This window comes from Acanthochromis polyacanthus, chromosome 24, assembly GCF_021347895.1.
Source record: "Acanthochromis polyacanthus isolate Apoly-LR-REF ecotype Palm Island chromosome 24, KAUST_Apoly_ChrSc, whole genome shotgun sequence".
In the NCBI taxonomy this organism is placed as follows: Eukaryota; Metazoa; Chordata; class Actinopteri; family Pomacentridae; genus Acanthochromis; species Acanthochromis polyacanthus.
The window spans coordinates 5,360,809-5,383,634 of record NC_067136.1 but is presented as its reverse complement, the minus strand read 5'-3'; the positions used below and the strand labels follow the sequence as shown (position 1 = coordinate 5,383,634).

The window sequence follows — 22,826 nt, the reverse complement described above, 5'->3', positions numbered from 1 at the left end:
AGGTCGAGGAGCTCGGATGGCATGTATAGCACCACTTCTAAAACTGCATTAATCGTCCAAAAACTCATTAGTTTCCCCAATATTTCATCATGGTCTCCTGAAGCACTGTTTGGATCAGGAAAGCCTTCTGGGTGAGTATATTGTTCTACTTCATCCTACAAACAATGTGAAAGCTGCAGGAACCGAGCTTAATCTTAATCTATAATATAAGAAAACACATCAATATAGAAGCTGTCTGTACCTAGAAATTGACCGCGCAGCTAGCTAAACAGCGCTAGCATTAGCAACAACGATTTGGTTACCGTCAGCTGAGCTGAATATATCAAGGACAACAAGTGCATTTAAAAATGAGACTCACGATCATAGTATCCACAAAACAATCAACTGATGTTTTCAAAAATTACCTTGCGTATCTCTCTTTTGTTCGTCCTCCTTCTTCTTTTTCCTTTTTTCCACACCTGAAGGATAAACTAGCTTCCTCTTGTTTTTTTTCTGTTCTTCTTCTAAACATCCTCCTTGATGCCAGTTTTTGATCAACCAACCAAATATTTTGACACATGTCTGGGGCTGCAGCTGCCACCCAATCAGCGACACTGAACTTACAACGTGTGTTGGGTGGTTGCCAGGTCAGTCCGAAGCAAGTAATGTTAGATGGCAGTCTGTGGGTCAGCCCATCAGACACAGTCAATTCGGGGGCCCCCAAGTGGCGGCGGTACCCTAAGCAGTCGCTTAATTCGCGTATAGGGAGAGCCAGCCCTGGGCGTGGGAGAAATAATGGACGCATGTGGAACTTACATCAATATGTTGTTTCCTCCTCCATTTCAACATTGTACTTCCCGAAAAAGTTGTCCAGAGTGAGCATGGATGCAGACTCGCTATTTAAGGGCTGAACAGTCCACTCTCCCTCCGCACTACTCGGTTTGGGACGGCCCTTAATATGGAGGACCCTCCACGGGAACGCGCAAACGGAGGGGTAGTGTGTAGGGATAGTGTGTAGGGGGCGGTTTGGGATTCAGCCGATGAGTCCAGGACAGGTGGAACACTGTAACCTGCAGGTACACGGTCAGACAGCGGCAGTGTGGCCCCATCTGGTGGATGAAAGCCGACAGTAACAGGAAGTGTTCCAGTGTTTAAAATGATTCCTATTAATCACCTTATCCTTCGTGTCGTCCTGCAGGTCAGAATTGACCCTTCTTAAAGTTTGAAAATGTGGAGAAAATACATATTTTCACAGAGAAACTTCTGATGTCCACATTTTCAACATTTTTGGGATTTTTTTAAAAACATTTTTAGGTGAAAAAAAAAAGAAATATTAAAGATGTTTCTTTCAAAACATTCACATAAAAATCCCTGGATTTTGGTTAATTTTTATGTGAATGTTCTTAAAGAAAATATCAGGAGTTTTACTGACATATGTGTAATCACTTCATATATTTTATGATTTTTTGGAAGATTTTTACTCATTTATTGAAAATATTTACAAGAATTTTCTTGCCAAATTTGAAGAATTTTTTAAAATAAACATTTTTAAGGGAAACTTTTAAGGAATTATTGGAATTTTCTTCGTGAAGGTTTTGCAAATTTTCAGAAATTTGGGGAATTTTTTTTGCTGATTTTTTGGATTTTTATCGACGAAGGAAACAATATTTTTTGGTGCCTGTAAATGAAGACAACAGGAGGGTTAAACACCATAATAGAACCAGCAGAGTATAACAGAACATTAAACAGCTTCTGTTATATTTAGAACAAAATGTAATAAATAATATAACTGTTTACAATAACATAAAATACTTACAATAATATAATGTATTATAACAGAATAACATACTCACATTATTGTTTTTATTTACATTTGCTCTGTTACAATAACAAAAGATGTTAGAATTTACTGTTTGTTTTCTTTTTATGTATAATATATTACATATTTGCTCTATTAGTTATCAGTTATGTTAATCAGCGACATTATAATGTTAACAGCAGAACCTCAGAGGAAAAATACTGATTTTATTGGCTGTTAATGAGGCAGATAAATACTGAAAACACACTTTCATTGTATACATACTGTGTAGTATTCGTGTATACTGACTACTACTGATTGCATATATGTACTGTGTAGTATTAATATATACTGAGTACTACAGAATGTATATTTACTGTGCAGTACTCATGTACACTATGTACTACTGACCCTATATTTGCCGTATGCGAACAAAGAAATGCTTTGTCCCTTCTCACCTCCCGTCCGCTGCTCCCGCACATGCGCAGTGCCGTTAGCCGTTAGCCGCCGTGGTGAGCCTCGGAGTGGAATCAGAAGGAATAAAACGGAGCCAGAAAACCCGAAATACGGAGAAGAACAGCAGAAATCCGGAGGAGCCGGTGTGACGGAGGAGACATGAACCAACTGGAGCGGTGAGACTCCCGGTGAAGCGGGAAATAACCGGAAATCCACCGGAACACACCGGGGCGCTGACAGCTAACGGCGAGCAGCTAGCCTCCACTTTTATTCATTTAAACTTTATTGATAAAGTTACTGGTTAACAGGGCTCTGACCCGCAGTAATCTGATTACCTGGAAAACACTGCGTTACTTCTCATCGACAGAGTTTTAACCTGCTGTTTCAGAGAAACTAGACGTTTAGATGAGGGTTATTTCTGTTTGTGTGAATTAAAGCTGCTGCTCAGTAACAACAACAATAATAATATCAATAGTAATAATGAACCTAGTTCAAATATGAGGATTTATTTACATATCATTAATGATAATAATTAATAATAATAATAATGATGATGTAAAACTCCGGTTAAACAGGAGGAGTTGTTTTATATTATTATTAATAATGATAATAGTAACATCAAACCTGGGTTAAACCATAGACTGTATATATAGTGGACGTAGCATCTGGCTCCAGAATTGAAGCCAACCCGGAAGTGTCAAAAACTTGCAATATCACGCCGTCCTCTAGGGTTGGCTCCAAAAAGCTTTTTCTCCATAGACCCCAATTCATTTTTGGAGAAAATAAAATTAGATAGACTGATTTTCTACTGCTCAGGATTTTTTTCCCGTTAGTTTTCATGGTCAAAATGAGAGATCAGGTGGCCGATCTTAAAATAAATCAATACTGAATTTTAAATAAATCGTTAAAGTTGGCGGAGCCAGGGGGCGTGGCTATACTTGATAGACAGCAACAGAAGCCTCTGCGGTAAAATGTGGGCGGGATAAGAGAGTCCTCAGCCAATCCTGCCCCAAGTTGCTCTCCGGTCCAGCCTGTTTGATGAGGCTTTTTACATCACTGGCTCCAAAAAATCCAAAACGGCGACCAGGAAGTAGCAAAATTTTTTTTTTTTTTTTTATTTTTTTTTTTATTATTATTAACATAAAGCATCAATTTACAGAACTTTTACAGAGCTGATGACACTTCTAAAACACACATTTCATTTCAAAATGACAGAGGTGATTATTCCAGGAGTAAATAAAATACATATATTAAAAAAAAAAAAAAAAAAAAAAAAAAAAAAATCCATTTCAGAGGTTTACAGAGTTTAGGAAATGTCATAAAAACAGAATAAATGCAAAAGCTGAGCACATCAATGGTAGAATATAAATTCCATAAAATATGTTAATTAAGGTTTAACATTTCATTTAGCGTGTCAAACACAGGAGTCCAGCGATGGTTACTCTGACAAATAACATTTAAAGAGGTTAAATAACTTTTCATTTCATTCTTAAAACAAGACACAGAAGGTTTACAGTTTTTCCATTTACATTTGTGAATATGGTATTTACCCATAAGAAAAATTATATTTAGTGCCTGGGTAACTATATTATTGGGACCATCCATATATATTAAGACTTGAATATTTGAGAAAGAGTCCAAAGTATCTAGCGGCAACCAGTCTGAAATGTCTTGCCAAAACTTAAAAGTGACATTGCAAGAAAAGAATAAATGTTCAGATGTTTCAGGACTTTCTTTGCAAAATTCACAAGACTCTACTTCAAACTTAAATCTCCTCCTCAGAGTTTCTGCTGAGGGGTAAAAATTATTCAATATTTTGAACTGCATCTCTTTTATTTTTGGCAAGACTGGCCATTTGATAAACTTGAAATATTTGCCTTCGACTTTCGTTTCACTTTCAATGACATTAATAGAAGATTGAATTGTAAATTCATGAAATAATTTAGATTTCAATAAATTGCCCATCACTAATTTATTACATTTTTTATCATTTAGAGGCACGTCATTAATCTTCGGCTCTGGTAAACTGATGGTTACACTATTTGTTTTTATGGTGTTTTGTATCATATTTTTAAGAGGGATTGGAACTGATTGACATATGCAGAGGGATAACGCAGGAGAACATGTTAAGTCAAATTTCCTCATAAATATATCGCTTTGCAGAAAATTACCAGAATCATCCATTAAATCAGTTACAAATAGAATATTTTTCTCAAACCATTCCTGGATAAAAAGTGTTTTCCTATTACGTGTAATGGTCCTGTTATTCCACAAGGTGGATCTGTGTGGAGAGAAATTGTGAGTAAATATCATTTTCCAGTAAGATAAAATTTGTTTGTGAAAGTCAGAAAGTTTGAGTGGTAGTTTTGTAATGTCAAAGTCACATTTCATCAAAAATTCAATCCCTCCTACTTTGAGAAATAAAGATTTAGGTATGTGAAACCACATTGAATCAGAATTATCAAGAAAAGCTTTAAGCCAGTTTAGCTTAAGTACTCCTAGAAAACTTTCAAATTCTATTGCCTTCAATCCACCATTGGTATAGTCTTTCATTAACTGAGTTTTTTTAAGATAGTGTGTTTTGTTTCTCCAAATAAAATTGAATAAACTAGTATTGACCATTTTAATCATTTTGGGAGATATATAAAGAGCTTGGCAAGGATATATCAATTTAGACAAACCTTCTGTTTTTGAGAGCAAAATTCTTCCTAATATTGAAAGATCTCGTGATAGCCAGTAATTCAAAGATTTCCCCATTTTATCAATTTTGGCTTCAATATTGCATTGCTGTCTTTTAATTTTGTCTTTTGTTAGTGTTATACCCAAGTATTTAACTTCTGTTTTAACAGGAATGGATTCAAGATTAGACTCAGCACATGTAAAGAGGGGAAGCAATTCACACTTTTTCAAATTTAGAGATAATCCAGATGCTTTTGAAAATATTGAAATTACTTCTATAGCTTTCTCGATCATAGTTTTGTCCTTTAGGAAGATTGCAGTATCATCTGCGAATTGACTGATTTTAAATTCATGACCCAAAAAGTTAATACCTTCAATTGGAGAGTGATTTAAGATTAAATAGGCCAGCATTTGTGTACATAAAATGAATAAACTAGGGCTAATACAACATCCTTGCCTTATACCACGAGTTATTGTGATTTGTGGAGTTAATCCAGGGTTTAAAGAGATGTAGCTGTTTATATTTGTGTAAAATAGCTCTATAATTTTACAAAATTTCTCTCCAAATCCTATTCTTTTTAGAGTATAAAAAATAAATTCATGTTCTACCGTGTCAAATGCTTTAAAAAAATCTAAGAATAGTATAAAGCTTTCAGTCGGGATATAAGATTGGTAATCTATCATATCTGCAACCAACCTTATGTGGTTATGGATATGTCTCCCTTTAATGAAGGCCGATTGATATTCTCCAATAATTTTATTTAAAATTGTTTTAAGTCTGTTTGCAAATGTCAATGCAAGTATCTTATAGTCAATGCATAGTAATGTTATGGGCCTCCAGTTGTCTAAAACATGCAGGTTTTTGTCTGGTTTAGGTATTAAAGTAATTAGCCCAGTTTTCATTGTAGAGGACAATTGACCTTGACTTATGCATTCCATAAATGCTTTATATAAAAGATATTTAATATTTTCCCAAAAATGTTTGAAAAATTCAACAGTTAGGCCATCTATTCCTGGTGCTTTTCCATTTTTCATTTGTTTTAATGCTATCTCCATTTCACTTAAGGTTATTTCTTTGTTAAGAAAATCATTATCATCAGCACTTACTTTTATAATATCACCTTCAATTACTCTAAACATATTTTCACACTCATTCTTTTTAAAATCAGACTGATATAAGTGATTGTAAAACGTCCATATTTCTTTTGAGATAAGAGTATCATCATCTATTTCAACACCATTAACTTTAAGTTTTGTAATCTTCTTTTTTGATTGTCTGTGTTTTTCAAGGCTGAAGAAATAGGATGAGCTTTTTTCCCCTTGTTCAATCCAGTTAGCTCTTGACCGTATATATGCCCCATTGGCTTTCAGTGAGTATATGTCATCTAGCTGAGATTGTAATAGCCGAAGTTGTGCTTCATTTTCTGCTCTTTGGTCATCTTGTAATAACAGGTTGATTTTATTAATAATTTCCTTTTGTTTTTGCTTTCTAGATGCATTAATTTTCTTCCCAGTGTCAATGGCAATTTGTTTGGCCTGAAACTTAAGCCATTCCCATTTGCATATATTGGTTGTGTCCAATTGTTCAATTTCCATAATGGTTGATTTTATTTGGTCACAAAAGGCTTCATTCTTCAACAAAGTGTTGTTAAACTTCCATGTGTTTTGAGATATATGACGAGGTTTAGATAGAACCAAATTTAAGTTTACCATACAATGGTCTGTAAGCGGGGATGCTGAAATATTGCAGTCAGTCACCTTATTACATAAATTTCTTGATATTAGCCAATAATCTAATCGTGAACATTGACCATTGCCTGCTGAATTAAGCCATGTAAATTGTGTTTTACCAGGGTTAATAAGTCTCCAATAGTCACATAAGTCTAGGTTAGAACATAGATCATTTATAGAGTCACAGTAGGTAGGTTGTGCATAACGATGAGGTATTCGATCCAACCATGAATTTGGAGCTATATTAAAATCACCGCCAATAATCACACTATCTGCTCTAAAGGTGTTTTTCCATTCTGTTACAGAGTTACAAAGTGTGGCATACATATTTCTATTTGTTGTAAAAACATTGTATCCATAAACACAAAGTAGAATAAATCGTTTGTCATTCTCTACTTCTACAACTACCATTAACCAGTGACCGTCAGTATCTTTTTGGTGATCAATAATGGTGCCTGGAAATTTATTAAATAAGATCATGACCCCTGCAGAGTGTGAAGTCCCATGTGAAAATAATAGAGAATCCCCCCATTGATTTTTCCAAAATTTTTCGTCATTTGAACGTGAATGAGTTTCTTGGAGAAATAGACAATTTGCTTTTTGGTCTTTACAATATAGAAAAATAGCTTTGCGTTTTACGCTGTTCTGTAAACCTCTAACATTTAAAGATAATAAGGAAATAGACATTAAAGAAAGAAAACAAATAAAGCTAAATAGGAAAAAAGAAAAAGATAGATCAGAATTTGATTAAATTGGATTGTTGTAATAGATTGTACTATTATAACCACTACCTAAAGCGGGAACATTATATTTGTGTCCAAGAATATATGGTACCAAAATAACTATGTGAACAGTTTTAAACTAAGTTGTAATGCTTTACTATTTCAACAAATGACAACATTGAGAAAACTTTCAGAACCAGTTTCCTGTAAATCCTTTGCTCAAGAGAACACAATTATTAGGGCTCAACTATTTGGCCCTCAATAACGGCATACCCTTCTTTCAGAAAAGCTTTCTTCCCAAGTCTTTTGGCTTCCTTGACTTTAGGATATAGCTTGGCTCGAGCTTCCCGATCCTCCTTGCAAAAGTCCTCCTTGAACTGAAAGTTCATCTCTCTGCAGACTCTCGCCTCTTTGGATTTCTTCCACACCTCATCACGGACAGTGCGCATTGCAAAATGGATGATGATTGGCCTCGGCATCCTGTTGGTTGCTGCGCTGAATCTTCCAATCCGATGAACAGTGTCCACTGTGTCGCGCAGTTTCTCTATTGACATCGGGACCACACGTGTAAGGATCCCTAGCACCACCTCTCTTGTGTTTTCATTTTCTTTTTCAGTGAGGCCAGTGATCCTGAGATCCCATCTTCTTTTGTAACGTGCTTGTTCCAAGCACATTTTCTTCAGTGACGCGTTCTCTTGTTGCAAATCCACAATTCTCTCTTGTAGATGCCCGATGTCCTCTTGAGTTTTGTGTACAGATTTGTTAACCGCCTCGAGTTTGTCTTCGAGTGCCGCCAAGCGCTCATCCTGCTTGTCAAATCTGTCAACCAGGGACTGGATAGCTTCAAGTAGAGTTGCATTAGTTATTTCCTCAGTTACCTTTTCTTTGTCACCTTTTGTTTTAGTCTTTTTGGCATCCGGGCTGGCAAGGGGAGTGTGATCATGGCGGGGTTTAGGACGTTTTCCTTCTTCCATAGGCTCAACTTCAACTTCTTTCGCGGCCATTGGGGTGCTGTTGATGTAGTTGTGATCGGTTATCCTAGCAACGGGCACTCGGCTTCGGCTAACATTAGCCATTTTCTCAGTAATGCTTTTATAGAGATCAGGACGAAGAGATGAGTTAAAACAAAACTCACCACGAAAGAGTCTATAAAATTGTGAAACTCCTGGTACCAAATATGTCAAGATTTACAGTCTTTGGACAGAAGACAGGTTAAAAATTGTCTGCTCCCGCAAAAGTCCAGCCGCTCACTCCGCCATCTTCCTGCTCCCCATCAGGAAGTAGCAAAATCCGGGCTTCATTTTCTCGGCATTGAAACCAACGGGTGACGTCACGGTTAGTTTACGCCTGGGTTAAACAGGATAATTTCTTTACATATTATTATTAATATTAATGCAGAAACATGTCGATGTTTCACAGATTAAATTACCTTTATAGTCAAACCTTTATTAATTAGATATTAATAAGGAAATGCAATTACAAGCAATATTAAATAAACAAACTGAGTTAAAACAGAAAATGAGATGAAATACAAAGAATCAGTGAAGACCAGCTGGTAGATCTGAGGACCTGGTTTCAGAGACTGATTATTGATTGATTGATTGATTGATTGATGGATTGATGGATTGATGAGTGTGTGACTCTCATTCATTGATCCGTAAACTGACCGGGTTCTGGTGTGTTTTAGTCCTAGAGACGAGGAGGACCAGGAGGACGCGGACTGTCACCATGACAACAGCGACGGCACCAACAACAACAACAACAACAACCGACGCAAGGTCAGACTGTTCAGCAGCACTGCTGTGTACTAGTACTTTATACTAGTTTACTGTGTAGAATGATGACAGAGTGTGTTACTGTGTGTATAACAGGTTGTGTTACTGTGTGTATAACAGGTTGTGTTACTGTGTGTATAACAGGTTGTGTTACTGTGTGTATAACAGGTTGTGTTACTGTGTGTATAACAGGTTGTGTTACTGTGTGTATAACAGGTTGTGTTACTGTGTATAACAGGTTGTGTTACTGTGTGTATAACAGGTTGTGTTACTGTGTGTATAACAGGTTGTGTTACTGTGTATAACAGGTTGTGTTGCTGTGTGTATAACAGGTTGTGTTACTGTGTGTATAACAGGTTGTGTTACTGTGTGTATAACAGGTTGTGTTACTGTGTGTATAACAGGTTGTGTTACTGTGTATAACAGGTTGTGTTACTGTGTGTATAACAGGTTGTGTTACTGTGTATAACAGGTTGTGTTACTGTGTGTATAACAGGTTGTGTTACTGTGTGTATAACAGGTTGTGTTACTGTGTATAACAGGTTGTGTTACTGTGTGTATAACAGGTTGTGTTACTGTGTGTATAACAGGTTGTGTTACTGTGTGTATAACAGGTTGTGTTACTGTGTGTATAACAGGTTGTGTTGCTGTGTATAACAGGTTGTGTTGCTGTGTATAACAGGTTGTGTTACTGTCTATAACAGGTTGTGTTACTGTGTGTATAACAGGTTGTGTTACTGTCTATAACAGGTTGTGTTGCTGTGTATATAACAGGTTGTGTTACTGTGTATAACAGGTTGTGTTGCTGTGTTTATAACAGGTTGTGTTACTGTGTGTATAACAGGTTGTGTTACTGTCTATAACAGGTTGTGTTACTGTCTATAACAGGTTGTGTTACTGTCTATAACAGGTTGTGTTACTGTGTGTATAACAGGTTGTGTTGCTGTGTATAACAGGTTGTGTTCTGTCTATAACAGGTTGTGTTACTGTGTGTATAACAGGTTGTGTTACTGTGTGTATAACAGGTTGTGTTACTGTGTGTTACTACAGACGGTGTGTCCAGCAGCAGGAGAACACCCCCTCCAGTACAACTACACCTTCTGGTACAGCAGGAGAACCCCGACCAGACCGGCCAGCTCTCTGAGCTACGAGCAGAACATCCGACAGATCGGAACCGTCGCCTCGGTAACTACACACTCTTCAAATACTAACACACACATACTAATACACACTAATACAAACGTTAAATACTAACAGACACATACTAATACACACGTTAAATACTGACACATGTCCCCAGTCCTTCCTGAAGGTACTAGTACTCAGCAGTACTGTGATCATCAGCTCCTCCTCTGGTCCTCTGGTTCTCTCTGACCTTTGAGATTCAGTCATTACATGCAGTACTTGTTCTGGGACAGTATTTATGTTGTATTGCAGTACTTCTTCCTCCTGCTGCTGTTGGAGTGGTTTGGTTCTGGTAGGTCTGAACGCAGTGGTTCTGGACAGGTCTGAGGTCAGTGGTTCTGGTTCTGGTAGGTCTGAGGTCAGTAGTTAAATGCTAAATGGTTGTATTTATATAGCGCTTTTATCCAAAGCGCTTTACATGATACGTCACATTCACACATTCACACACACATTCACACACTGATGGCGGATGCTGCCATGCAAGGCGCTAACCACGACCCACCAGGAGCAATTAGGGGTTAGGTGTCTTGCTCAGGGACACCTCGACATGAGTACGATGGATGAGGATCGAACAAGACGGCCACTCTACCGACTGAGCCATGCCGCCCAGTAGTTCTGGTTCTGGTCAGGTCTGAGGTCAGTGGTTCTGGTTCTGGTCAGGTCTGAGGTCAGTGATTCTGGTTCTGGGTCCGGATGATCAGCTGGTCTGCAGGTTTAATAACAGCTGGTTCTATGTGTGATTGATTATTGATCAGACCTGAGCAGTGGATCACTGAGGCTGCTGTAGTGATTAAAGGTGACCAGCAGGGGGAGCTGCTGCAGCACTGATAACTCTAAGGATGAACAGCTGTCTACTGTTAGAATCAGAATCGGTTTTATTGCCAAGTAGGTTTTTACACTTACAGGGAATTTTCTCTGGTGCTCTTGGTGCAAATACAGATAAAATAAAATAAAATAGTGAGTAAAGAGATGTAAGGAATATGGATAAAATAGACAAGGTATTTACAGTTACTATGCAGTAGTAATTAATGTAGTCAACAGAGCTGATTAGCAGTGGCACAGGCCGTGTTTATCAGCGATGCAGCAGAGGGGAAGAAGCTGTTCTTGTGGCGAGAGGTTTTAGTCCTGAGTGACCGCAGCCTCCTGCCTGAGAGGAGGGGTTCAAAAAGTTTGTGTCCAGGGTGAGAGGGGTTGGCCAAGATCTTGGTTGCACGCCTTAAAAGCCTAGAGGTGTACAGAACCTGGAGGGATGGCAGGTTACATCCGATCACCTTCTCAGCAGAGCGGATGATGCGCTGCAGCCTGCTCTTGTCCCGAGCGGTGGCTGCAGGGTACCAGACGGTGATGGAGGAGGAGAGGATGGACTCTATGGGAGACGCCAGTGTTTACAAACAGTGACGTCACGAAGTCACGTGATTACCGCGCTGGTTGGCAAGAGGAACCAGAGGAACAATGGCTGATGATAACAATGCGAACTATCCTTCCGTGAAATTGTCCGATTATGCTCAATCCTTATCACCTGAGGCCTGACAAAGATACGTGAGTAAGCTGAGATATCCCTACAATTTGAAGACTGGGCGGGTTGACGATCCTTCATTGTGGCCGGACATTTCCTTCACCGACATTTATTTTTACTTGATTGACACCGCTGGGCAGTTCACCCACCCAAAAATATATAATTATGAATTAAAAATAATATATCTTCTGTCAATCTTCAACAAGATGTCAAAGAAACGTCAAGAAGTTGCTGTATTTTTTGTCTGCAGTATGGCTTCTATGTAACAGTAACAGACCCACAGCATTGGTGATCGAAAATAGGACAATTCTAAAAAACGATCGCTAGACACATACAGAAACAAATATGGTTACAAACAGGAGGCTGCTGGCTTAAGGAGATGTTATTGAATATGCTTCATTCGACTTTAGTAAACTTTCATCGCCTAAAAAGCGATCGGTAACACATGACAACACCGAACCAAACCGAAAGTGTAGAGATCGCTTCACGCGAAGGATGCGACACTAAATCAATATCTTTTGGTAAATAAGCTCAAAATTGGACGTACTAAACATGCTACACTGTTGAATAGTTTACCTGAAGAAAAGTGGGAGCCACAAACACGATCTCTGCTGCTTTCCTGTTGATGGCTGAAGCCACCGCCATCTTCTCTCTCCTGACATCGGTATTCGGTGAAATTTCAAGCCTGATCCCGTCTCAAAACGCTTCGTACAACCAACAACTACACACGCTATTACCATTGTGGTAAATACATGTGCAATTTCATTCATGAAAAGCGATAACTTTACGCATTTGTTTCAAACCCGATACCGTTCTCGTAGCAAGCCGTTATGTTACTGCCGGTTCTTGCCAACCAGCAGCGGTCTTGTACCACGTGACCATAACAAATGACGACATGCTGGCGTCTCCCATAATGGCCGTGTAGAAGTGCACCATCATAGTCTTTGGCAGGTTGAACTTCTTCAGCTGCCTCAGGAAGTACATCCTCTGCTGTGCCTTCTTGGTTATGGAGGTGATGTTCATCTCCCACTTAAGTTCCTGGGAGATGATGGATCCCAAAAAGCGTGTTCCTGTGTTCCTCCTGAAATCCACCTCCATCTCCACTGTCTTCTGGGCGTTGAGCTCCAGGTTGTTCCTGCTGCACCAGGTCACCAGGTTGTCTACCTCCAGTCTGTAAGCAGACTCATCCCCATCAGCGATGAGTCCGATGAGGGTGGTGTCATCTGCAAACTTCAGGAGTTTGACGGACTGGTGCCTGGAGGTGCAGCTGTTGGTGTACAGGGAGAACAGCAGTGGGGAAAGAACACAGCCTTGGGGGTAGCCAGTGCTGATGGTCCTGGTCTCAGAGACTTGCGTCCCCAGCTTCACATGCTGCTTCCTGTCAGACAGAAAGTCTGTGATCCATCTGCAGGTGAAGGCAGGCACACTCAACTGGAGGAGCTTGTCCTGGAGCAGGGCAGGGATGACTGTATTAAAAGCAGAACTGAAATCTACAAACAGGATCCTGGCGTAGGTTCCTGCTGAGTCCAAGTGCTGCAGAATGAAGTGGAGAGCCAGGTTGACGGCGTCGTCTACAGACCTGTTGGCTCTGTAGGCGAACTGCAGGGGGTCCAGAAGAGGGTCTGTGATGGCTTTTAGGTGAGGAAGCACAAGGCGCTCAAAAGACTTCATCACCACAGAGGTCAGAGCGACAGGTCTGTAGTCATTAAGTCCAGTGGGTCTTGGCTTCTTCGGAACAGGGATGATGGTGGAGGTCTTGAAACAGGCTGGAACGTGACATGTCTCCAGTGATTCGTTAAAGATGTCAGTGAAGACTGGAGACAGTTGATCAGCACAGTGTTTCAAGGTGGAGGGGGAGACAGAGTCAGGTCCTGCTCCTTTGCGGGGGTTCTGCCTCTTGAATAGGCTGTTACCGTCTCTCTCCTGTATAGTGAGCTGGATTCTCGCGGGGCTCTGAGCCCCTGCTGGGGGGGGGGGGGGGGGGGGCTCTGAGGCCTTGCTGGGGTGTGGGGTATGGGACCGGTGTGAAGAGGTGGGCTGGAGGTGTGAGGTGGGGGGATGGGGTCGTCAGCTGACCATTGCCTTTCAAAGCGACAGTAGAACTCGTTCAACCGGTTTTCTTGGCGCAGGTTGTTGGTGGAGTGGGGGAACAATGGCTTGTAATTGGTTATTTTTTGCAAGCCTTTCCAGACAGAAGCGGAGTCGTGAGCAAAGAACTGTTGTTGGAGTGACTCTGCATACTGCCGTGTAGCAGCTCTCACTGCTTTGTCAAACTCACGCTTAGCTGCCCTGAAGCTGTCTCTGTCCCCACTTCTGAACGCCATTTCCTTCTCCAGCCTGAGTGTTCTGAGTAGGGCTGCAACTAATGATTATTTTAATAATCGGTCGATTATTTTTTTCGATTAATTGATGAATCAGATAAAAAAACATTTTTAGTTTCCGCCTCTTTATTCAGAAATAGAAGATTCGGACTGACAGTAAATAAGATCATTGTAGTGAAGCCTTTCTCTTCAACCATCGACAGAGGCCTCACTTCAGTGACGTTCATGTTGAGGATGCTCTCAGTCAAACAGCTGCTTGCTGTGGTGGACATGATGTCTTTCTCATCATGAAGCCTGTCAATGCAGTTCATCCTGCCTCACTCCAACACAGACCAGTGTCTTCACTCAGACTGTCAGAAAATTAAAACTTGAGGCTTAATCTTCAAATTATTACCACATAGTGTGCAAGTTACATTTATTTGTAATGCATATCCAAACCCTGCTTACGCTGATTAAAGTGAAATAAAAAGCATCTCTCACAGTCACACATGCCCTATCACTGTCATTAATCAGTTAATAAGCTAACCCTAGCATCAGACAAGCTACCAGAGAGACTGATGTTACGTTTCCTCACTTTAAAACAGAGCAAATGTAGGATAATGCAGTGACTTAAGGTGTGTGTCCACGAGATGCGACACATCGCATGTGACCGGTTGGTGCGTTTCCAGCTGTGATCCGGTGTGTTTAACTGCAGCTCATTTACATGAAGAAGACTCGACTTCTGCTGTCCTTAAACATCTAAACTGGCCGTCGGTGAACTAAAACCAGGACAGGTTCAGCTGCTGCACAGATTATGTCTCGTCTCAAATGCTTTAAAAATACTTTTCCCTTTAGTGTTTTCAAAATAATAGAGAAAGTTTGTGGCCCAGCCACTGTGTTTTTTTAGACTTATCTACCGGACTGTCAAGCTGAAAGCGCGGTCACGTGACCACGTAGCGGCCCGCTCACATCAGTGCGATTTTCAGATGCGTGCATTCGCATGTAGTGGACACGCAGCATATCTTTGTTTTGTGAAGCATGAAATGCTTCCATACTTTTGAGGACTTCCGTCAAACTGTTTTCTCCGTGCTGGTCATGTTGCATTTGTTGAATTTACTTTCCTTTGAAAATACCTCCTCTGCTCTGCCTCCACCTCGCTCTGTTCAACTCGCTCTGCAGGTGAAGTAGACGGCTCTGCGACATGGCAAGTGACGTATGAATCGCGCAACACAACGAATCGATAATAAAATTCGTTGCCAACGCTTTTAATAATCGATTATTATCGATTCGTTGTTGCAGCCCTAGTTCTGAGCTTTGCGGTGAACCAGGGTTTGTTGTTGTAAATCACCCTAGTGCGTGAAGTTACACAGCTGTCCTCACAGAAGCTGATGTATGACATCACCGCGTCTGTGTAGACTCTTCCACCAGATTGTTGGTGAAGTCTTAAAAACATCCCAGTCATGCCTGTAGCTTCCCCTCAGCATCGCTGGTCCACTGTTTTGATGTCCTTACTACAGGTTTGCAGAGTTTTAACCTCTGCCTGTAAGCAGGAATCAGATGGATCATGATGTGGTCAGATTCTCCCAGCGACGCACGGGGGACGGCATGATAGGCGTTTTTAACGTAACTGGTGTAACAGTGATCCAAAGTATTCTCCTCCCTGGTGGGCCATTTAATAAACTGTTTATATCTGGGGAGTTCGTGAGTGAGATTTCCCTGATTAAAGTCACCAAGGACGATAATCCGAGAGTCCGGGTTTTTTGCTCCACACACTGTATCTGGTTGGCTGGAGCGCACTGCGCCTCCTGCGTGCTGCCAGCTGGCGGGATGTAAACACCGACCAGAATGAATGAAGCAAACTCATGGGGCGAGTAGGATGGTTTGCAGTTAATGATGAGTGATTCCGGGTCGGCTGAACAGTGTTTCTGGATCACAGTCACATCGTTATTCCAACTACAGCTGATGTAAAAGCAAATACCTCCGCCATTTCTCTTGCCAGAGAGATCCGCTTGCCGGTCCGCTCTGAGAAGTTGGAATCCCTCCAGCTGCAGCGCAGAGTCCGGTGTATTCCCACACAGCCAGGTCTCCGTGAAGCAGAGGGCAGATGAGGATGAGAGGTCTCTATTTTTACCCAACTGTAATTGAAGTTCGTCCATTTTATTGCCCAAAAAACGCACGTTAGAGAGAAAAATTTTCGGCAGTGGAGTACGATGTCCGCGTCGGCGAGAACACACAAGCACCCCGGCTCGTTTCCCCCTCCTCCGTCGTCTCCAGCAAATAGTGTTGGCAAGGGTGAGCGCAATTCTGACCAGAATGTCCCATAAATCCACAGATGATGCCATGAATGTGGGAATTAGATCTGTTGGGGTTGTAGCCCTGATGTTTCGGAGTTCATCTCTGGTGAAAGACCTTCTGTTTTCATGGCAAAAAATAAAACTATCGCACAAAACAAGACAAAACAGAGCGCACCAAAGTACCGTGGTGGCCGTCCGTGGCACCATCTTGAAAACTTGAAACTTGAAAGACAGGGAGGGATGATCAATAATCACTAATCAGAGGTTACTGATGGTTTAGGACACTGGAGATAAGAGATCAATTAGTCCTGTCTGTCTGTAACTTGTCTGTAACCTGTCTGTCTGTAACCTGTCTGTCTGTAACCTGTCTTTCTGTGTGTGTTTTTCCAGGTGGAGCAGTTCTGGAGGTTCTACAGCCACCTGGTCAGACCAGGAGACCTCAGTGGTCACAGTGACTTCCACCTGTTCAAGGAGGGGATCAAGCCCATGTGGGAGGTACCAGTACTGCAGTAATACTACAACCAGTACTGCAGTGTTCAGCAGTACTCTAATACTATGTGGGAGGTATCAGTACTGCAGTAATACTACAGCCAGTACTACAGTGTTCAGCAGTACTCTGATACCGTGTCCTCCTCCAGGACGAGTCCAACCGCAGTGGAGGGAAGTGGATCATCCGTCTGCGTAAAGGTCTGGCCAGCAGGTTCTGGGAGAACATCATCCTGGCCATGCTGGGAGAACAGTTCATGGTGGGAGAGGAGATCTGTGGAGCTGTGGTGTCCATTCGCTTCCAGGTACTACTACCACTACTATTACCAGTACTACTACTACTGTTACTGTACTAATACTGTAGTAATACAGCTGCTGTGGAGCCGTGGTGTCCATCTGCTTCCCTCCACCAGACTGGACTCCTATTGGTACCAGAACCACTGAGTTCTTCTGGAGCTGCTGAACCATCTTCAGATCTGTTCACCAACATATCCTCCTCTCCTCCTCCCTTGTCTAACATCTCAGGACCAGACCTCCACTGGTTCAAGTTCTATCTCTTAGGAGAGCCTTCAGAGTATCTTGGAGGGTAGAAGTGTCTGAAGTTCTCAGTCTATCTACAGGGGTTCCTCCAGGGTCAATCTATCTCCAGGGTTCCTCCAGGGTCAGTCTATCACAGGGGTTCCTCCAGGGTTCCTCCAGGGTCTGTCTATCTCCAGGGTTCCTCCATGGTCAATCTATCTCCAGGGTTCCTCCGGGGTCAGTCTATCTCCAGGGGTTCCTCCAGGGTCAATCTATCTCCAGGGGTTCCTCCAGGGTCAATCTATCTCCAGGGGTTCCTCCAGGATCATTCGATCTCCAGGGGTTCCTCCAGGGTCAGTCTATCTCCAGGGGTTCCTCCAGGGTCAGTCTATCTCCAGGGGTTCCTCCAGGGTCAGTCTATCTCCAGGGGTTCCTCCAGGGTCAGTCTATCTCCAGGGGTTCCTCAGGGGTCAGTTTATCTATAGAGGTTCCTCAGGGGCAAGTCTATCTTCAGTGGTTCCTACGTGGTCAGTCTATCTCCAGGGTTCCTCCAGGTTCAGTCTATCTCCAGGGTTCCTCCAGGGTCACTCTATCTCCAGGGGTTCTTCAGTGGTCAGTCTATCTCCAAGTGTTCCTCAGGGATCAGTCTATCTCCAGGGGTTCCTCCAGGGTCAGTCTATTTCCAGGGATTCCTCCAGGGTTAGTCTATCTCCAAGGGTTCTTCAGGGGTTAGTCTATCTCCAGGGGTTCCTCCAGGATCACTCTATTTCCAGGGGTTCCTTCAGGGTCAGTCTATCTCCAAGGGTTCTTCAGGGATTAGTCTATCTCCAGAGGTTCCTCCAGGATCAATCTATCTCCAGGAGTTCCTCAGGGGTCAGTTTATCTATAGAGGTTCCTCAGGGGCAAGTCTATCTTCAGTGGTTCCTACGTGGTCAGTCTATCTCCAGGGTTCCTCCAGGTTCAGTCTATCTCCAGGGTTCCTCCAGGGTCACTCTATCTCCAGGGGTTCTTCAGTGGTCAGTCTATCTCCAAGTGTTCCTCAGGGATCAGTCTATCTCCAGGGGTTCCTCCAGGGTCAGTCTATCTCCAGGGGTTCCTCCAGGGTCAGTCTATCTCCAAGGGTTCTTCAGGGGTTAGTCTATCTCCAGGGGTTCCTCTAGGGTCAGTATATCTACACTAGGTTCCTCCAGGATCAATCTATCTCCAGGAGTTCCTCAGGGGTCAGTCTATCTATAGCGGTTCCTCAGGGGCAAGTCTATCTTCAGGGGTTCCTACGTGGTCAGTCTATCTCCAGGGTTCCTCCAGGATCTGTCTATCTCCAGGAGTTCCTCAGGGGTCACTCTATCTCCAGGGGTTCCTCCAGGGTCAATCTATCTCCAGGGGTTCCTCCAGGATCAGTCTCTGTCCAGGAGTTCCTCCAGGGTCAGTCTATCTCCAGGGGTTCCTCCAGGGTCAGTCTATCTCCAGGGGTTGCTCCAGGGTTAGTCTATCTCCAAGGGTTCTTCAGGGGTTAGTCTATCTCCAGGGGTTCTTCAGGGGTTAGTCTATCTCCAGGGGTTCTTCAGGGGTTAGTCTATCTCCAGGGGTTCCTCCAGGATCACTCTATTTCCAGGGGTTCCTCCAGGGTCAGTCTATCTCCAAGGGTTCTTCAGGGATTAGTCTATCTCCAGAGGTTCCTCCAGGATCAGTATATCTACACTAGGTTCCTCCAGGATCAATCTATCCCCAGGAGTTCCTCAGGGGTCAGTCTATCTATAGCGGTTCCTCAGGGGCAAGTCTATCTTCAGGGGTTCCTCCAGGATCAGTCTCTCTCCAGGGGTTCCTCCAGGGTCAGTCTCTCTCCAGGGGTTCCTCCAGGGTCAGTCTATCTCCAGGGGTTCCTCCAGGGTCAGTCTATCTCCAAGGGTTCTTCAGGGGTTAGTCTATCTCCAGGGGTTCTTCAGGGGTTAGTCTATCTCCAGAGGTTCCTCCAGGATCAGTATATCTACACTAGGTTCCTCCAGGATCAATCTATCCCCAGGAGTTCCTCAGGGGTCAGTCTATCTATAGAGGTTCCTCAGGGGCAAGTCTATCTTCAGGGGTTCCTCCGTGGTCAGTCTATCTCCAGGGTTCCTCCAGGGTCAGTCTATCTCCAGGGGTTCTTCAGGGGTCAGTCTATCTCCAAGTGTTCCTCAGGGTTCAGTCTATCTCCAGGGGTTCCTCCAGGATCACTCTATCTCCAGGGGTTCCTCCAGGGTCAGTCTATCTCCAGGGGTTCCTCCAGGATCAGTCTCTCTCCAGGGGTTCTTCCAGGGTCAGTCTATCTCCCAGCGGTTCCTCCGGGGTCAGTCTATCTCCAAGGGTTCCTCCAGTTTCAGTCTATCTCCAGGAGTTCCTTCATAGTCATTCTATCTCCAGGAGTTCCTCCAGGGTCAGTCTATCTCCAGGGTTTCCTCCAGGATCAGTCTATCTCCAGGGGTTCCTGCGGGGTCAGTCTGTCTCCAGGGGTTCTTCCACGGTCAGTCTATGTCCAGGGGTTCCTCCGGGTTCAGTCTGTCTCCAGGGATTCCTCCAGGGTCAGTCTATCTACAGGGGGTTCCTCCAGGATAAGTCTTTCTCCAGGGGTTCCTCCAGGGTTAGCCTATCTCCAAAGGTTTCTCAGGGTTTAGTCTATCTCCCGAAGTTCCTCGGGTTAGTCTATCTACAGTGGTTCCTCAGAGGTTAGTCTATCTACAGGGGTTCCTCGGGTCAGTGCTTGTTCCTCTTCTTCTCAATAAACACAGTAAACCTCTCCCATGGTTTCGCCACCTTCTCCATGCTAATGATACCCAGCTCACACCACACAGATCTCATCTTGCTTTGGATGAACAAATGCCACCTTCTCAGCTCCTTGTCCTTCCAGCCAGTCCCTCTATTCAGCAAGAAATCAACATCTAGCTGGAATCAACTCAGGCCCTCAGAGTGCTCCAGGAACTTGGCTTCATGATGGATGACCATCTAACCTTCAGGGTTCTAGGGCTGGACCCGAATATCCGAATATTCGTTCCTGTCTGAACATGCAGCTCCTGGTCCAGGTCTCTAACATCAAGTTCTCACTGGAGGCCTCCCTTCATGGAGGTCAGATCTGTGCAGATGATCCAGAACACAGCAGAACGTCTGGTTTCCATCCAGAAACATCTCATGTCACCCCGCTGATCAGAACTTTAAATTAGAATGAAAACATCACCTCCTGAACTCTCATCCGGATCCACAGTCCCTCCAACCAAAGGTTCCTGGTCCATCTAGATCTACACACCTCCAACCAAAGGTTCCTGGTCCATCCAGATCTACTGTGTGTTCCAGATAATTATGCAAATGTGATTTTTCGTTATTGTGAAGAGGCTTTTTGCTTAATTTTACTAAATCTGCTTTTTTACTTTTGCAAAGGCCTATTGTGAGCATTATTTGGTAATTTTGGAATATTTTAATTATTTAGAGGTGTAATAATCCAATTTTCTAGAATATGACTGTTCCATATAATTATGCAAGTCAAATAAAAAAATAAACAAAGTTCAATTTTAAAAGAAAACAACACATTAATTTTATACCAACAAGTATATAACATGATAATCTTTATTTTTTAAAACAATATTCAACAATGGTATAATAAAAAACAACAATTTTAAACAATATTTAATTGAAAATGTGTTTATCACATGTTGATATAACCGCCTTTCTTCTGCAATACTTTAACCAGTCTAGAATCAACTGAGCATGTGAGCTTTTTGAAGGTTCTTGCTTGTGGTCGATGTTGCTCTCCAAAGACTGTCCTTAGATTGACGTACAACTGCTGTTTGAGAATTGCCCAAAGATTCTCTATTGGGTTTAGATCTGGTGAAGCAGGGGGCCATGTCATCAGGCCTTGGTCCTTGGTCCTTGAAATGCTTCTTGGCCAGCCACTCTTTTGTGTATTTGGAGGCATGTCGTGGCGCATTGTCCTGCATGAAGATGATGCTCTTCTTGTAACTGGCAGGCTTTGATTTGTACCATGGTATAAAATTTTGTTCCAAGAACTTGGTGTAATTTTCCGAGTTCATGAACTCGGAAAATTACTAAAAAGATTATCATGTTATATACTTGTTGGTATAAAATAAATGTGTTGTTTACTTTTAAAACTGAACTTTGTTTATTTTTTATTTGACTTGCATTATTATCTGGAACAGTCATATTCTAGAAAATTGGATTATTACACCTCTAAATAATAAAAATATTCCAAAACTACCAAATAATGCTCACAATAGGCCTTTGTAATAGTAAAAATGCAGATTTAGTAAAATTAAGCAAAAAGCCTCTTCACAATAACAAAAAATCACATTTGCATAATTATCTGGAACACACAGTAGAGTCCCTCCAACCAAAGCTTCCTGGTCCATCCAGATCTACACCCCTCCAACCAAAGGTTCCTGGTCCAACCTTCACACCAGCTGGACTCTTCTCCTCTGTGGTTCCTCAGTGGTCGAACTAGTTAATAAACTGTGTTCAGTCTTTAAGCAAAGACTAAAACCAGATCTTCACAGAACATCTTTACACCTGAGAGACTGCAAAATTAGTAGTAAATAAGCCCTATACTTCCTGTAGACACCATGTCTCTATTATCTCACTAGAACCTGTTCTATCTTCTCTGACTCGACCTTGATTTGGTGGATCTACTCTGACATGGACATCTTTGGATAAAAGCATCTGCTAGTTTGAACTGTAGAACTGTATGTCATACACATTGAACTGTTCAATCCATGATACATCCCATAATACTGATGATCTGTCTGTCTGCCTGTCAGGAGGACATTCTGTCAATCTGGAATAGAACCTCCAATGATCAAACAACAACATCCAGAATCAGAGACACTTTGAGACGAGTCCTGAACCTTCCAGCCAACACCATCATGGAATACAAGACCCACAATGACAGCCTCAGGTACTACTGCTACTACTACTACTACTACTACTGCTACTACCATCATGAAGTACAAGACCCACAACGACAGCCTCGGGTACAAGGACTACTACTACTACTACTACTACTACTACTACTACTACTACTACTACTACCACCATCATGGAGTACAAGACCCACAATGACAGCCTCAGTTACTACTACTACGACTGCTACTACTACTACTACTACTACTACTACCATCATGGAGTACAAGATCCACAATGACAGCCTCAGATACTACTACTACTACTACTATCATCATGGAGTACAACAATCACAATGACAGCCTCAGGCACTACTACTACTACGACTACTACTACTACTACTACTACTACTGCTGCCATTGATGTTTGGTAGGTGGTAGTAGGCAGACCAGGTGATGTTTGGTAGGTGGCGGTAAACAGACCAGGTGATGTTTGGTAGGTGGTAGTA

The 22,826-nt window shown here is 42.2% G+C and overlaps 1 protein-coding gene across 1 annotated transcript in view; it reads left to right on the top strand.

The window, feature by feature from the left end:
* Window positions 1-2,244: 2,244 nt before the first annotated feature.
* The window catches only part of eif4e2rs1 (eukaryotic translation initiation factor 4E family member 2 related sequence 1), a 34,760-nt gene continuing 14,178 nt past the window's right edge, over window positions 2,245-22,826 (top strand). Inside the window, exons 1-6 of the mRNA XM_051944406.1 lie at window positions 2,245-2,409; window positions 9,053-9,143; window positions 10,191-10,325; window positions 16,826-16,930; window positions 17,074-17,226; window positions 22,237-22,373. Coding sequence (XP_051800366.1) covers window positions 2,393-2,409; window positions 9,053-9,143; window positions 10,191-10,325; window positions 16,826-16,930; window positions 17,074-17,226; window positions 22,237-22,373 — 638 coding nt within the window. The 5' untranslated portion in view covers window positions 2,245-2,392. The remainder of the gene's footprint in view (window positions 2,410-9,052; window positions 9,144-10,190; window positions 10,326-16,825; window positions 16,931-17,073; window positions 17,227-22,236; window positions 22,374-22,826) is intronic.